The 16,993-nt window shown below is 37.0% G+C and overlaps 1 protein-coding gene across 1 annotated transcript; it reads left to right on the top strand.

Annotated features, from left to right (window-relative positions):
* The first annotated feature begins 13,719 nt into the window (after nucleotides 1–13,719).
* LOC126728502 (probable protein phosphatase 2C 80) lies at nucleotides 13,720–14,301 on the top strand. Its single transcript, XM_050434311.1, has one exon. The coding sequence runs from the start codon at nucleotides 13,720–13,722 to the stop codon at nucleotides 14,299–14,301; it is 582 nt and encodes a 193-aa protein (XP_050290268.1).
* The last annotated feature ends 2,692 nt before the right edge of the window (nucleotides 14,302–16,993 follow it).

Consider the following 16,993-nt stretch of genomic DNA (forward strand, 5'->3'; position numbering starts at 1 on the left):
GAACAAAAAATTGAATAAATAAATACACACATTAATAAAAAATTAATTTATAAGAACAAAAAATTGAATAAACTAATACACACGTTAATAAATTAAATTTAAATGTTCATATACAAAAATTCACAAAGTAAAAAATTGAATGAGTTTTGAAATGTAATTTTATACTTTTTTTTTTTTTTCAATATGTTATCTATGATTTAAAATACTACTACTTATTTACTCCTTTGCACAAACTTATTAACATAATTGTTCATAGTGTATCGATGTGAGAGGTTAATGTTTTAGCTAACAAAAACCTAGAACTGTGAAGGAAAAAAAAAATGAAAAATAGGGCAAAGGCATGCAATGAAAAAAAGATAAAGTAGAGGGACTAATAAAATAGTATAAACTATTGGAAAACTATTTGCATCTCATACAAATCATGTGCAGCCTAAAAGAAAAACCAACATCTACTTTTATTATGCTTGAACACATGCACTTTTGCATTTTGTAATTAGGATTTATAGAGTCATACCTTTTGTTCATCTACTTTGAAAAAACTCACCAAGAACAAACTCATCAAGAACACTAGATTCCTTGAAACATCTAAAGTCCTAGAAACTTAATTTTGAAATTTCATTGATCTTTACTTCAATGACCACATAATTGTCTATAAGAGTGGACTCTCTTCCTTGACTTCAAAACCCTAGTCATGTGCTCCTCAGAGAGTTGAAAAATATGATATTTCTTCTCTTTTTCAGTCATGTAGCCAAAGAGGGTGAGAGAGAACTTTTCTCACTTAATTAAACCTGTAGTACAAAGACTTAGGTTTTCATTAAATGACTAATATTTTTTTTTTTTTAACACATAATGGATCAGCTAATGGACTAGCTTATGTGGGCTTTTTAGAGCGTGGCTTGAAGTGGGGTTGAAGGGAAATAAAAACACTAGTTCCAATGGATCTTGCAAATCCTGTCATCTTATGATAGGCCCATGGATATCATTAACCACAATTTATATATTTCACTATAAAGTTTTGGTTGCACTCTAAGTTTCTATACGATTATTTAATCATCCCAAGACTTTGTTAAATAACATTTAATGCGGGGATTCAAAAGGCCAAAAAATCTTAAGTGGTGTGGGGTGAGAGAGAACAAAATCCTAGCTAAGTCCCACATCACCTAGTTAAGGGGAGGAATTGCGCATTATACGGATACCCTGGACTCTGACTGGTATGAGCCATTTAAAAGCATGAGGGGCAACCCAAAGTGGACAATATCATGCCAATGATGAGCTAGGGCGTGACAGTTAACCTTTCCCTGAAATCATCCATAGTAAAATAAAGTTAATGGTTACTATCACTTTATAAATCCCTTCATCTTAAGTTCTTGAATCCTCAATTTAATCTCTTGATTATTTTATATCCTTATGAAGTCTAACTTTATTGAATATAAATTATAGTAACTCCTTACTAAATGATTAGACATAATACTCTAAGTAATCAGTTCCAATTATCTTTTACAAGGGGATGTTTCGTGTGTCTTTTTTCAAGATTAAGAATTTCCTCTTGAGGAATAATGCTTCCAACACGCTACATGTGATTATCCAATATACTAAGGTATTAACCGAACAAGATCTCACTCCAAAATAGAAGTAGTGAGATTTATTTGTTCAAGTAATAGTAACTAGTAGAACAAAAAATCTCATAGTAGCCCAATCCAATATATCCCCAACACTTAAGACACATCAACATATCAATCAAAAGTCTCTAATTCCACGATCAAGATAAATTATCATAATTGACATGCTACAGTATTTGTAGATGGAATGCCCAAATTTCACAGACTATGAACTAATATTTATGAGTTTACAAAGAACTTTTGATATTCTATATGTGAACATCGTTCTCATACCTAAATCACACATAATGCATCTTATGGACTACATGTCCAATAACTTATGCACAAATAGTCTCAAAAAATAAAAATAAAAACTTTCTTCAGTCCTAAATAAAAAAACTTTCTTAAGTCCTAACATAGAAGTCATTATAATGGACTAAAAATTCAAAAATAAGGCCATACAAAATTTTCCCAAAATAATTTGAAATTGTAATGCTTTTAGATTCACATGAAATGACTTCATTTACTTGTGCAGCAAGGTCGAGAAAAGTCATTATTGAGTCAATTTTAAGTGTGATTCTAGGAAAATGATTAGGAAATCATTTGAGAAACTACATTGAATATGCCTCTCGATTTCATCTTGAAAGTCATTTCATTGCCCAACATTCTGAAGGTGATGGTTTCACAAGTGTGCTTTCTACTTGAAGTTTAAAAGAAAGAATAGCACCACACACTCATATGAGCAAAACTTAGATAAAATACCTAATTAGGTATTGTTCCTTAGGTATTCATTTTAAAATTCAATCACATGTCTACTTAAACAAAACACAAAACGCGTTAACATTGTATGCTTCTTCTTCCTATGTATGTGTTAAACCTCATTTAGAAAACTAGTGAGAAACCACGGAATTGCAACCACTCCCACTTCTCAATTCTCACCCTTAATCTTAGACTTCTAAATGTTTGAAGAAATTAAATCAAGCTTCTCTCTCTCTCTCTCTCTTCACACGAACTCTCAAATTTGTACTAGTACGTGGGAAGAATAGGGTCAGTGATTCCTACTGCTTTGTTGGCAGGCACTGAAATCAGTGTCAAAGAGATTCAATCAGCAGCTGCTTTTTCTGATCATTACTTGCATTCCATTTGCATTGTATTGGTTAGCTCGCCCAAGCTTGATCCTAATGGTACACTTATGTATATGCATTGTTCCTTTAGCAAATTCTGATATGGGTTTATGTTCTTTTGAGGTTTGGTAGAGTTTTTGTTTGTCAAGGATTAAAATCCTCCATGCCCTCTTGGATATTAAGAAAGCTAAAAGTTTTACGTACTTGGATTTCATCGAAGTTGTATAGTAATGCAAAGTGGGAGTTCACCGGAGTTTGAAATTTTTTTAACAGCTTCATGGATGCTCTAGAATTATAGGAACACAAAATGGAGAGGAGAAATGCTCCCACAAGCTAAAGTAGCTTGGAAGAACACTACGGCCTGCACGTATGTTGAAGGAAAGCTCTTGACAGAAGCTCAACCTGGTAATATCTACCTACAAGCAAACTGACTCAGTAGGGATTGCATTTATTGTTCACAATAATAACGGATCAGTGGTTGTAACTCATAATGAGAAAGTTACACGACTTGGAGAAAGCCAATGGATGATAGCCCAAGCTCTTATTTAGGCTTTGCTTTTTCGCCATGAATTGGGTATTATATGAAATCTTCAAGTGGAATGTTCCAATGCTCAAGTATTGGCATTGTAAGGTTGAATTTATTCAACCATCTAATTGGCTTTATTCCGTGCCAAATTTGCTTGTAATTCAGCATTTAGTAACCCTGTATTTAGGTGGGTTTGTTGTAAGGGTAGTGAGTGAGATAGTGTGAAGATTGCTCAAGAGTGTGCAAGAAAACAGAGTGTCGCGGCTGGGACTCGCGACTGGTCTCGCGGCTTCAACCCGCCAGAAGATGCACACGTGCCAAGCATGCTGGAAGATGAACAGTCATGCTAGCTGGAGCACTACAGGACAAAACATGACAACTGGCCATACGGTTAACTCGCGACTGGAACTCGCGACTTAGTCAAGCCGCGAGGTCAAGCCGCGAGCCACCCCTGTTTTGGAAAAAAACCTGACGTTTCGCATTCCACTCCTCTCCAGTATAAATACCCTTTTAACCCACGTTTGAAAGAGAGCTTCCAGAGAGAATTTTGAGAGAGAAACCCTAAAGAAAAACCAGATTGTTTCACCCACAATCTCTACCTTAGAGTCTCATCAAAATCCCTCACTCTCTTCCTCTCCATTGTCAAATCCTTGAGAGGCCATTATACCAAACCTGGTTCTCACCATTATCATCTCTGTGAGACAGACGTTTGGAGTTCTGGGAAGCAGTTAGGAAGGAGCCAATATTCATTGGTTGATGCTACGGTGTAGTAGCGGAATCCGGAAAGCTAGAAAAGAAAAAGGTTCGGCGCAACCTCGTTGGAGCAAGAAGCTTGGAGGGCTTAGGTGCATTGGGTAGATTAGGCTTGGAGGGTCTACTGCTGTCCTTGTATCCCAACTGTATTTTCTAGTGGATTGATTACCGCTTGGAGGGCGGCGGAGAGGTTTTTCGCCGAGGTCTTCGGTTTCCTCTTCGATAACATATCTGGTGTTATCGCTGTGTTTGCATCTTCCTTCCCCTCTATCTCTGCCTTTACATTATCTGCTGTGGTTTATTTTGTTGTGGCTTAGATAGTTGTTTAATCAATTCCATGTTATAGCATATGTTAAGTTTCCGCACACTAGTTGTTTAACATATTGCTTGTGTTGATTAAATTGGTTTTTGGGGGTCTAAACGTTCAAAAGTGTTTTTGTACACGTTTTTGAACTTTCAATTGGTATCAGAGCGGGTACACATCTGTTTGGTTTCATTACCATTGTGTGATCCTTGACTCCCTTTCTTTTTGAGATGGATAGGTCTCAATCCCTTAATGCACCTCCATATTTTGATGGAAGTAACTATGCATTTTGGAAGGTTCGTATGAGAGCCTTTTTATGCTCTATTGATGAATCCGTGTGGGATGCTGTTGAGATAGGTTGGACCAAACCTGAAGCAGCCAAATCCACATGGGATAAGGCAGCACTTACTGCATCTAATGCTAACAGTAAAGCACTAAATGCTATTTTCTGTGGTGTGTCTCCAGATGAATTTCACAGGATTTCTCACATTACTATTGCAAAAGATGCATGGGAGATTCTGGAAACAACTTATGAAGGCACGAAGAAGGTGAAAGATACCAAGTTACAAATGCTGACCACTCGGTTTGAGGAGCTCAAGATGAGTGAGGATGAGTCTTTCGACTCATTCTATGGGAAGTTAAATGAAGTGGTTGTCAGCAAGTTTAACTTGGGGGAGAAGATGGAGGATTCTAAGATTGTAAGGAAGATCCTTCGATCATTGCCGGAAAGCTTCCGTGCCAAAGTGACAGCCATTGAAGAGAGCAAGGATCTTGACGACATCAAGGTGCAGGAGCTGGTTGGTTCTTTACAGACCTATGAAATGTCGCTGCCAAATCAACGGAAGGGTAAATCCATTGCTCTAAAGACCGTTAATGAGAAGGTGGAAGATCAAGGCTCGTCAGGAGAAGATATGGTTGACAAGGATGTAGCCTATCTTGTTAAAAATTTCAAGAAGTTTTTGAAATTCAAAAACAATGGAAAATTTGATGATAAGAGAAATTTCCAAAATTCTGGAAGGGAGAAGAGGGATTTCAAGAGGAAAGATGGAAAAGAATCCCAATCCACACAAGCTGTTACTTGTTTTGAATGCAACGGGCATGGACACTTCAAGAGGGAATGTCCTAACTATTTGAAATCAAAAGGCAAGGTGTACGCCACGACTTTGAGTGATTCAGATTTGTCCGACTCAGAATCTGAGGAGAGCTGTGATGGAGAAGGGAACTACTCAGCTTTCATGACTATTGCTCATGTTGAGTCTTCGGATGAATTGAATTTGCTTGTTCAAGACCTTGGAGAACATAGTGAGGATGACTCACTAGGAATTGTTGAAGAATCAGAAGTTGAAGAAGAAGAAAGCACAGCTACTCTTCAAGAAAATTACAATTCACTGTTGGAGAAATCTGGCGAATACACAAGGGTGGCCAAGGCTGCAGTGAGAAAGATGAAGAAGGCTGAGGAGGACTACAAAAGTCTCCTAATCCGGTATAGGGAGGCCAAATGCGAGATTGAAACTCTTAATGGTGAGCTGTCCGAAGCCTACACTAAAGTGAGATTCCTTGAGAATGAGGTTGTTCAAGCAAATGCAAAAATAGAGAGGGTCACCACCAAGAAGCTTGATGATGTTATATCATCTCAAAAGAGCTTCTCAGACAAATCCGGACTGGGATATACCGGAGGAAGTAGCTCAACTGGAAATGTCACTAAAGAAGTGAAGTTTGTGAAATCCAAAGATTCAGCTGTAGCTGACTCTACTAGTGTGAACCTCGAGGTGGAGGAGAAGAAGAATGTGGTGGACCAACGGATGCTGAATCATCATAATCAGTATGTGGGCAGGTCTGAGTCTCGTGCCAAGTCACGTCCTCGACCACAAAGAGGTCCTAGAGGAATGTATGTGTGCCATTACTGTGGACTTCAAGGGCACACTCGACCAAATTGCCAAAAGCTAAGAGCAAAGAACAGTGCTACTCCTCAAAGGTCAGGAGGACCAAGAGTTGATAGGAGAACGTGGGCAGGAGATCAACCTAGAGAGCAAAACGGAGATCCCGGAATGATGAACGTGATGAAGATGATTGGTGCATTCACCAACTGCTTGGAAAGCTTCTCACGAAGGTTTGAAAGCCCTAACTCCCGTACCCAATCCTCTAAGGAAATCACCCCTAACGCAAGTGTCGTATGGGTGAAAAGGGGTACTCATGCATAAGCATTACAACATGTCCATGCATTAATACTTCCTATGCTTTGTGACTATGTTTGTTTGGTATGCTTGTTGTTTTTGATTTTGGTTGTTTGTTTGTAAATATTTCTTAAATGTGATTTATCAATCTTTTTGTTTCTTGAGTCAAAAATCCAAAAATTACATAAAAAATTTGAAAATCAAAAAGCTTGATTGACTTTGTTGGGTTTTGTCTTAAAAACTCGTTTTGCCTTGTACCTTTGTGCAAATGGCTTTGTGCATTTTCGAGCATTGCTTGTTTTCATGCACCCATCTCACTTTGGGAAAAATCTTGAAATCTATGTGATTGTTGTAAATAGATCTTCAAACTTGTCATGAATGATTAGTGAATGGTTATGTTGATCTTGAAACATGCATAGACTTGTGTCTATATCTCTTCCCATTTTTTATTTTTTTGCTAAAAAGAGCTCACTAATTTTAAATCTCCAAATGAAAAGAGATATTGAGCTGCAAAAGCCTGTCGCACATTCTAGTATTTGACTAGGAAAAAGGGTAAGCGACCTCATATCAAAAGTAAAATTCTTTTTCAAAAAGGCCAAAGGCCTGTTCTTCAAAGAAAAGTATTGTTTATCCCTCTCACAATGAGAGATGATTGCCTCAAAAGATCAAATGTTATGGCTGAAAGTGGAGTCAAATGAAAGGCTCCAAGTTATGTTATCTAGTTGTGTGGGAAGTCATATATTCATATTTCTATAATTGAGATTGGTCACATGATCTAGTGCTAATTGTGTATGCCTTGGTTGAATTGATCATTGAAGCTTCACATTAGACAAAGGACTATTTCATTGTTGATATCCACACACAACACACAAGTTTATGTTTGATAAATGCCATATTCATTTGTGTGATTGTACTTGATAAAATGTGTTTTCACATGCTCAATCTTTGTTAATTCAGGCACAGAAAGATTTTTGAGTGTTTTAGGTGTTTTTGGAAAGTGTTTTGCTGAAAAATCTGAAAAATTTCAAAAATACAGTTTTGCCCTGTTTTGGCGGCTCAGTCGCGGGTGTGTCAAGTCGCGATCCTCAGTCGCATCTTCGCTGGTCAGTTTTGGCGACTTGTTTGCGAGTGGAAGGTCCAGTCGCGAGATTCACTCAGAGATTTTCGCGGCTCAGCTCGCGACTCTCTCGCGGGTAGACCTTCCAGTCGCGAAAAACACTTAGAAAAATTTTTCAAAATTTTCCTCTTGACTGTTTTGGCGGCTTGATCTGGCGACTGTGTGGCGACTTAAACCAGTCGCGAAAATCGCGTGTTTTGCAGAAACAGGAGCAGTTTTTAAACCTCTTTCAGTTTTCCCTCGAACTTTTGTAACTGTTCATTCCCTTTTAAAACTGTTGTTTCCTCCCAAAACTCTTCGTGAATCCATTTTTCAAAACCCTTTGGTGCTTCATTTCTTCTCCAAATCATCAAGAAAAGGTATGGGTTTTGTCTTCTCTATCTCATTTTCTGTTTCCTGCATATTTCTGTTGCTGTTTGGACTGGTATTGCATTCGTTTTACTTATCTCTTTGTGTAATGGGTATGGAGTGTCTCGTTTGACTTTGTTCTCACCTGTTTTCATGCTGTGCAATCACTATTTTTTTTGTTGTTCTGATTATTTGCTTTTTATTGAATCTGAGAATCTGTTCTGAAATGGGTTTGGTGTCTATGTGACTTACTCTTTACATTTGCCTGATTATTGATGTTGGTGTTTGGTTTTGATTTCTGGGTTGACATGTTAACTTACTGTTTGTCTCTCAAACACGTGCTCCTGTGTGGATGTTTGGTCTCTTCATGATTGAAATATTTTCCCATGTTCATGACTCTGATGGAGTGATTTATGTTATCTGTTCTAATTGTTCATGTGTTGTTTCTTATTGCATATCATGGTCATGTTAACGTGTCTCAATGACATTTGTGATGTCTTTCTTTGTCTTGGTGCACTTTCACCAAGTTTGATGCACGTATTAGTTTGTGTATCTTTTGTTGGAAGGATTGGTTGGGTCTGCACTCTATTCAGTCTGGGTGTTTATTTTGCAATATTGTTTATACTGACTCTTGTTGACAATCTTTTGTGGGGTATTGTTGCTTGGTTCTTTTCTGTTGGCCTGTTCTCTTGCAGATGTCTCGTCGATCTTCCAGGGGTAAAGACATTGTTTCTGACGAACCAGCAACCCCAGTTGCTAAAAGGACTCGTCTTTCATCTCAAGCATCTCAAGATCCCAATGAGGATAGATTCAGAGTTCCCCTGAACTCACACGCCTACTCAAATGTGTTTGACAAGTCAACAACTATAGTGGAGCGGGTAGTAGAGTTCAACACCTTAGGGACTACTTTCATCCCTCGAATCTTTGAGAAACGAGACTGGGCAAACTTGTTCGGAAACTTTGATGATCCAATGGATGAGCTGGTCAAGGAATGCTTCTCCAATGCATCTAATCTTGGACCTATCCTCATTTTCTGGGTCAGAGGAACAGAGTTTAGTGTTACCCCAGACTCCATCGCAGATCTTCTCGGCATCACCAGACCTCAAAATGTGAACTTAACTCCCTATGATGAACGAAATCCAGAGGTTGGGGAAATTCTACAAATCCTAGGACATGATCATGAGGTGTCTAGTGCAGGAACTTCCATCAGCACCGCAAAGTTTGCACCTGAGTTGACCACACTGAAGTTGATCATGTTCACCAATCTCTACCCACTGTCCAACACTACATTCATCAATCTTGGGAGAGCTATATTTCTGTGTGATCTCATTACCGGAGCCCCCATTGATATATGTGCTCACATCTACTACAACTTGAGGAAGACCGCTTGTCGATCTACAGCTCGAGGAATCATTCCATTTTGCAGTCTCGTCATGAAACTCATCCTTAGTGCCGGCATTACTCCTCCTGCAGATGGTAAAATGTTGACTCGTCAACGTCCCATCTCTTTGCTCACTCTTCAAGCGAGCAGAAGTCACTCCTCCAAATCACCAAGACATGCTCACATGTCTCCGGGTCCTTCATTTGCCCCTGACTCAGAGACACCAGCACATACCACATCTGCATCTCGTGATGTTCCTGAAGCTTCACCGGCTGGTATTCCGCACGCACAAACTGCTTCTCCTACTGACAGAGTTGGCAGTGTTCTTGAGCATATTCAGAAACGGGTTGATGAGCTTGTGGCACTTCTTTACTCCACCAACAACCATGTCCAGATGCGACTCGAGACTATGGAGAATCAGCTAGATGAGATTCAACGAAAGCTGGACGAGAGTCTTTAGCTATTCGTGACAAAAAGGGGGAGAGCATTCAGCATTCAGTAAGGGGGAGAAAAGTTCAAGGGGAGAAAAGTTCAAAGGGAAGTGTGCATAGTGATAGGGGGAGTATACACACACACACATAATTTTTTTTTCGTCTTATCTTCAAAACTTATGGTTATTTTGGTTTTGATACACTGTGTTTTGGTGTATAACTGTTTCTAACTTTCTTCATATACTCTTGGATAAACTTTTATATATGTTTGATGTTGTTATTCAGGTACTTGTTGTGTTTGTACCCATATGCTTTTGTAAGCTTTGAGGGTTTATGTTTTATGCATAAGTTTGTAGGCCTTGTGGTATGTACCATGCTTAAGTGCAGCCTTTATGCTATGTGAAATCAGTATTTTAAATCCAAATGTTCTGCATTGTGGTTTATGTACTGTCACTCTTGTGCCCTTGTAGGATTGTTCCTAGATGCATATGCCTTGTGTGCTATGCATTGGTTGAGTGTTGTACATACAAGTGTCTTGCCTTGTGCTTGTTAACTTGTATGTCCTTGTGTTCATTCCAAGTGTGAATGAACACTGTGATCACTACCTTGTGGTGTTCACCTGGTTGATCAAGCCATGGTTTGTTTATTAACTCCATCTTCTGCTTGATCTCATATTGCCTGTTTCATATGCATTTATAATTTTCTGCTTACAATGATCATGGTGTATTGTTGTGTTTCAGGAGTTTATGTTCATATGATTCAAGTGCTTCACAGCTTCTAGAATTAGGTGTGAGTGAGTTTTGATCAACTGTTCCCAACTCACATGTTAAGTCTAGAGTCTGTTTTAGGGTTTTGTCACGGAATAGCCAAAGGGGGAGATTGTAAGGTTGAATTTATTCAACCATCTAATTGGCTTTATTCCGTGCCAAATTTGCTTGTAATTCAGCATTTAGTAACCCTGTATTTAGGTGGGTTTGTTGTAAGGGTAGTGAGTGAGATAGTGTGAAGATTGCTCAAGAGTGTGCAAGAAAACAGAGTGTCGCGGCTGGGACTCGCGACTGGTCTCGCGGCTTCAACCCGCCAGAAGATGCACACGTGCCAAGCATGCTGGAAGATGAACAGTCATGCTAGCTGGAGCACTACAGGACAAAACATGACAACTGGCCATACGGTTAACTCGCGACTGGAACTCGCGACTTAGTCAAGCCGCGAGGTCAAGCCGCGAGCCACCCCTGTTTTGGAAAAAAACCTGACGTTTCGCATTCCACTCCTCTCCAGTATAAATACCCTTTTAACCCACGTTTGAAAGAGAGCTTCCAGAGAGAATTTTGAGAGAGAAACCCTAAAGAAAAACCAGATTGTTTCACCCACAATCTCTACCTTAGAGTCTCATCAAAATCCCTCACTCTCTTCCTCTCCATTGTCAAATCCTTGAGAGGCCATTATACCAAACCTGGTTCTCACCATTATCATCTCTGTGAGACAGACGTTTGGAGTTCTGGGAAGCAGTTAGGAAGGAGCCAATATTCATTGGTTGATGCTACGGTGTAGTAGCGGAATCCGGAAAGCTAGAAAAGAAAAAGGTTCGGCGCAACCTCGTTGGAGCAAGAAGCTTGGAGGGCTTAGGTGCATTGGGTAGATTAGGCTTGGAGGGTCTACTGCTGTCCTTGTATCCCAACTGTATTTTCTAGTGGATTGATTACCGCTTGGAGGGCGGCGGAGAGGTTTTTCGCCGAGGTCTTCGGTTTCCTCTTCGATAACATATCTGGTGTTATCGCTGTGTTTGCATCTTCCTTCCCCTCTATCTCTGCCTTTACATTATCTGCTGTGGTTTATTTTGTTGTGGCTTAGATAGTTGTTTAATCAATTCCATGTTATAGCATATGTTAAGTTTCCGCACACTAGTTGTTTAACATATTGCTTGTGTTGATTAAATTGGTTTTTGGGGGTCTAAACGTTCAAAAGTGTTTTTGTACACGTTTTTGAACTTTCAGGCATGAATTAACTGAGACGACATTGTGCTCAACGAACTTGGTGACTTAATGAAGATGATTCGAGATCAAGAGTTGAGACAAACTTTCAATAATATTATTTTAAACTACAAAATTCATGTGAACTAGATGTTATTTACTATTCAATTCATAAACCCATCTTTTATGTATTATTTTAAACTATAAAAACTTGAATTTAACAATTAATTGATGACATGACTATTAATCTTTTATCACCTTGAAATTTTGCAAGTATGGAGAATAGATAAAGATAAAGTAATCTAACGGTAAATTTATCAAAATTCGCATCCAATTAAAAAATGTTAAATGGTACAACATTACTTAAAGTTACACTAGATGTAACTCTCTCTCTCTCTCTCTCTCTCTCTATATATATATATATATATATATATATTCTCGGGGCAGGATGAGTTTGTCTCTCTATCATTCCTTCCATAAGAGATTACATGATATATATAACCAAAACCGTAGGTTTTTTCTACTTCCTCTCTACACCTCCAAAAATGACATTTTCGTGGACTTTTATGCTTGCTCTTATGTTTTCGTGGGCTTTTAAGCTTGCTCTTATGTTTTTTCTTGTTTAGGTCCAACATGAACTCTCTCTCTCTCTCTCTCTCTTTTCTTTTTTTATTTTCATTTTTAAAAAATTATAAAATTCAGGCATAATTAATATTTAGCATATATAATTCCACAAACCATATTAAATGAAAGTTTGAAAACATAATTAAACAATAATCCATTAATCTTTAGCATATATAATAGTCACAAAAATCGTATAGATTTCCAAATAATTAAGAGACTAAGGGGCTGTTTGGTAACGTTGTTCTAGTAAAATTGTTTGTATTTTTTGAAAATACATGTGAGTGAAAAAGTGCGTAGAAATACGTGTAATATTATTTAAAAACTGAAAACATGTTTTTAAACACATATACCAAATAGACCCTAAAACTCTTATTTGACAACAATAAGAAGACGTTATCAGAAAACAAAGAGGAAAACACTCGAGGAAGAGAAAAACAGGGATACAGACCACAAGAAAAAAGAAATTAATTTGAGTGTAGTACAAAAAGTTTATGAAAACACACTTTGTCACACCACTTTACTACAAACTTGTAATATGACCGTTGGAGAGTATTGGACCCGTAGCATTCCCATTTAAGTGCGGTGACCCACCGACTGCTATTTTTCTCCATTTTAATTAGAGTTTCTCTATTTTTGACTTTATAGTTTATATTGCGAGGTAAAAACAAAACAAAAAAAAAATAAAAAAAATAAATAAATAAATAAAAACAAAATAAAAAACAAAACAAAAACAAAAACAAAAGGTTGAGATTTTTTATTTTTTTATTTTATATATATATATATCTTAAATTGATTTGAAGATTTCAGAATCCCAACAGAACAAGAGTCTGTGAAAATACAAACCTCAAAACCTCATATAAATAAAAGAATAAACTCAATCTAACCGGTCCAATTAAAAACACATTAACATTATCTATTTATATTTTTTGGCTAAATATTAGGAACATTATCTAAATATCAGGAACACTTATTCCGACTAAAACTAGTAGAGAGGAGCAACAATTTATAATATCTTCTAATTCTTATGTCTATATAATTTTAACTCAAACCCTACCTATAATTTCTATCTCTTCTACAACTCCAAAATTTCTCGTCGGTTTTTTCTCTATTTGGATCCAACATGATCTTTAAGAAAGAACATGTTGATGGAAAAGTGGTGTTAATTCCTGTGCTGCAGGAACAAGGAAGAGGATGCATGAGGATGAGTTTTGGTTCACACTATACCCCTAAGGACAAAGCAGGAAATCCTTAATCTCAAGGCGACAACGCTCACTTTATCTTTGTGGAGAAAAACACTATTGGCGTGACTGACGGTGTTGGTGGTTAGGCTAGATATGGCGTAGACGCTGGAAAATACACACGCCAACTGATGTCGAATGTTGTGACCGCAGTCCAAAGGCAACAACCACCACTCAATCGTATCGTGGACCTAAGACAAGCTTTGGAGGAAGGTTTCTTGAATACCAAGGCTATGGGTTCATCCACGGCTTGTATTGTGACTTTCAGGGATTATTATTTACGTGCTATCAACGTGGGAAACAGTGGGTTTATGATTTTCAGGAACAGTAAATGTGTGTACAAATCGCTGATACAACAACATGGTTTTAACTATCCGTACCAGTTGGGAAATAGCATGACATGTGATAAGCCACGTTCAGCTATTGTAACAACAGTGGAACGTTTATTACCTGGAGACATTATAGTTCTTGGAACTGGTGGGCTTCTAGACAATATGTTCACTGCAGAAATCGAAGATATTATCAGTAAGGGAACTTTGGAAGGTGTAAACACACAGAAGTTGGCTTCCACTATTGCACACTTGGCATTGTTCAATTCCATGGATGAAAATGTCGATAGCCCATTTGCACAAGCTGCTCGGCTGGCTGGACTGAAGCACAACGGAGGAAAGAGAGATGATATTACGGTTATTGTTGGCCATGTTATTGCATAGATTGAGTTTTGTTGTGTTATTCATCCAAAAAAACAAAAACAAAAATTTAGATCTTCTGTTTTGTTTTAGTACTGTTCTTTTTTGTAAAGAAAATGTTCTGCATTGAAACAGTGCTGAGCCTTTTGGCTCTTAGCTCAGCTTTGTATTGTGTTTTTTGATTATCAATCATATTTCTTATTCATTACAGTTTTAAATGAGATATTTTTGTAAGGCGTAATCCATAAAACGGAGGCTAACTTGAACTGTCTTTTGCCCTTTTTTGAACTCGTTTGTTTGAGGTATATATTTGTTCCTTCAGAATTAGAGTTTGCTATATCATTGTACGCCTCTGTATTTTTCTAACACTGAAAATTGCTGCAATTCTATGAATGTAAGAATATTGTAAAATCACATAAATTTTAGTGTTGGTTTGGGTTGGGATGAACGGAAATTTGGAACTAGATCATATTGCCAGAGCTCGATATTGTTTTGTATCTTTACCAAGAAATTGTTAAATCATTTCCAATATTAATTAATAGATTAAGATTTTATTTGACAACAATTATTAAAAGAAAAAATTTGCCGACGACAACAAAAATGTTAATAGAAAGCAAAGGGGAAAACACTTGAGAGAGAGAGAGAGACCAAAACATCAAGAAGAAATTAATTTGAGATTCTGAGTTTGTTAATGTAGAGATTCTCATTGCTTGTTCCATAATTTACAAAAAGGAAAATCTTGTTACTCACTATCATTATATACTTTGTTTATTATACTCTCTTTGAAAGGATGTTTTGAAAACACAATTTTAGTTAAAATTGTGAAATGATGAAATCGTGTTTGAACATAACAAATTCACAGTTTCAATTGAAATCACTTTTGTGAAATCATGATTTTATGCCACGTGGTAGTGCACAATGAATATGCAATAGTAAGTGTGATAAGCATTGTCCTTTGCAGAATTAGAAGTTATGATAAGCCAAGAATGTATTGACCCATTTGATAACTTAATCAATTAATTAAGCAAGTGAATTAATTAGATTCAATTGCATTCAATAAGCATGGTAGCACAAATAAATCACCAAATTAAATGCAGCGAAAAATAAATTTGACATATGTGATTTGTTTACAAATGGAGTAAACCACTGAGGCAAAACTCCATCGAGTGAATTTAAGGTCACCACTCTCAAAAAACCACTCTCAAAAAACCACTCTCAAAAATTCACTATTATCAAAACAAACGGTTACAAGTAAAAGGAACCCAGTACTTAATACAAACCTACAATTGAACCCTTACCCTAATATCCAATTGAACTTGTAATGTAGCGGCAATCTCTCATTTCAATGCACGACTCACAGTACATGACTAACCAATAATGCACAAATCTCAGCACGTGACTAACACATCAACTTAAGGAAAATATTGACTACAAAGTTCTTCAGTTCATCCAACAATGAATATCAAGAAGCTCCTTGGTCACAAAACCCTTGGCGTAAAGACGCAATAGTTTCTATAGAGAATATGATAAACTAAGGCAAAATTATCTTTGATCACAATATGTATGTATTATCACTTTGCATCAAGTTGCATCAAATCTGACGGCCCTTAAATTATCCTTATATATGTCTAGGGTTATGAGAAAAGAAACCCTACACAAATACTCAAGGATATGTGTGAAATCAAATCTGGAAATTCTAATTTTGTAATTCTTGACTGATACAGCTGTTGTCGAGCTTCAACATTAAACCTTGATAGATATGATTTTGTCGAGATATCTATCGAGCTTTAATGAACAACACTTCTTCACTTGTTTCTTGGACAGATTTGCAAGGATTAGCCAATTTACATAACATATGTCTCTAACAATTCTTATATATGTCCTAACAGGTTTCATACCTCAATGTTGGAGAGTACGTGGACACTGAGCTTAGGTAGCAACTAGTTCCTATTAAATTTTGAAGTGAGTGCGGTGTGCACCTACTGACTCTTCTTTCAAGAATTGGCAATGAGGTTGGATCATGGGTTCCCCATTCCTATCCCATCTCTTCTTCGAGGCTAGAAAAACCCGTACGAGATATTAGCGATGCAGGTCAGGCTCAAGGAGGGTCAGAGATATTTTACCAATCCTAATTAAATTGCTTTGACATTAAGGAGATAACAGTTAAATATAAAGGAAAATGATGACAATGAGAGTATTAGGAGAGAAGTAACACAAGTTTTTTGAAAATACTACTAGAGAATGTGTATGAAAAATAGTAAAACCTATGACACACACCATTTTGCACACATGTCCATACAAATGGGTGAATTTGAACTAAAATTGTGATCGACTTGAAAGACATTATTTCAAGCTGGAAATCAAAATCCATCCCCACCTTATATGTTAGAAAATCCGTGCTAGGTGGAACAGCATGGGAAGGTTTTTTTTTTAATGGGAAGTGCGGATTGATTTTGCCATCAGTTTGTTTGTTTGTTTGTTTTTTTTTTTTTTTTTTTGACTTTATAGGGCTATTCAAAAATTAAAAAGTGTGTTTATATATATATATATATATATATAAAGTTAAAAATAAATCATAAATATATTTCAAGAATTCCCAATTACGAATCCTAACAACACCAGAGTAGATGAGTATTAACCACAAAAAAATTTTATATACAAAAGAGGAAATTCCAAATACCCCATCTAACCAAAACAAGAATATTACATGAGAATA

Source organism: Quercus robur, chromosome 5 (assembly GCF_932294415.1).
Source record: "Quercus robur chromosome 5, dhQueRobu3.1, whole genome shotgun sequence".
NCBI classification, from domain to species: Eukaryota; Viridiplantae; Streptophyta; class Magnoliopsida; order Fagales; family Fagaceae; genus Quercus; species Quercus robur.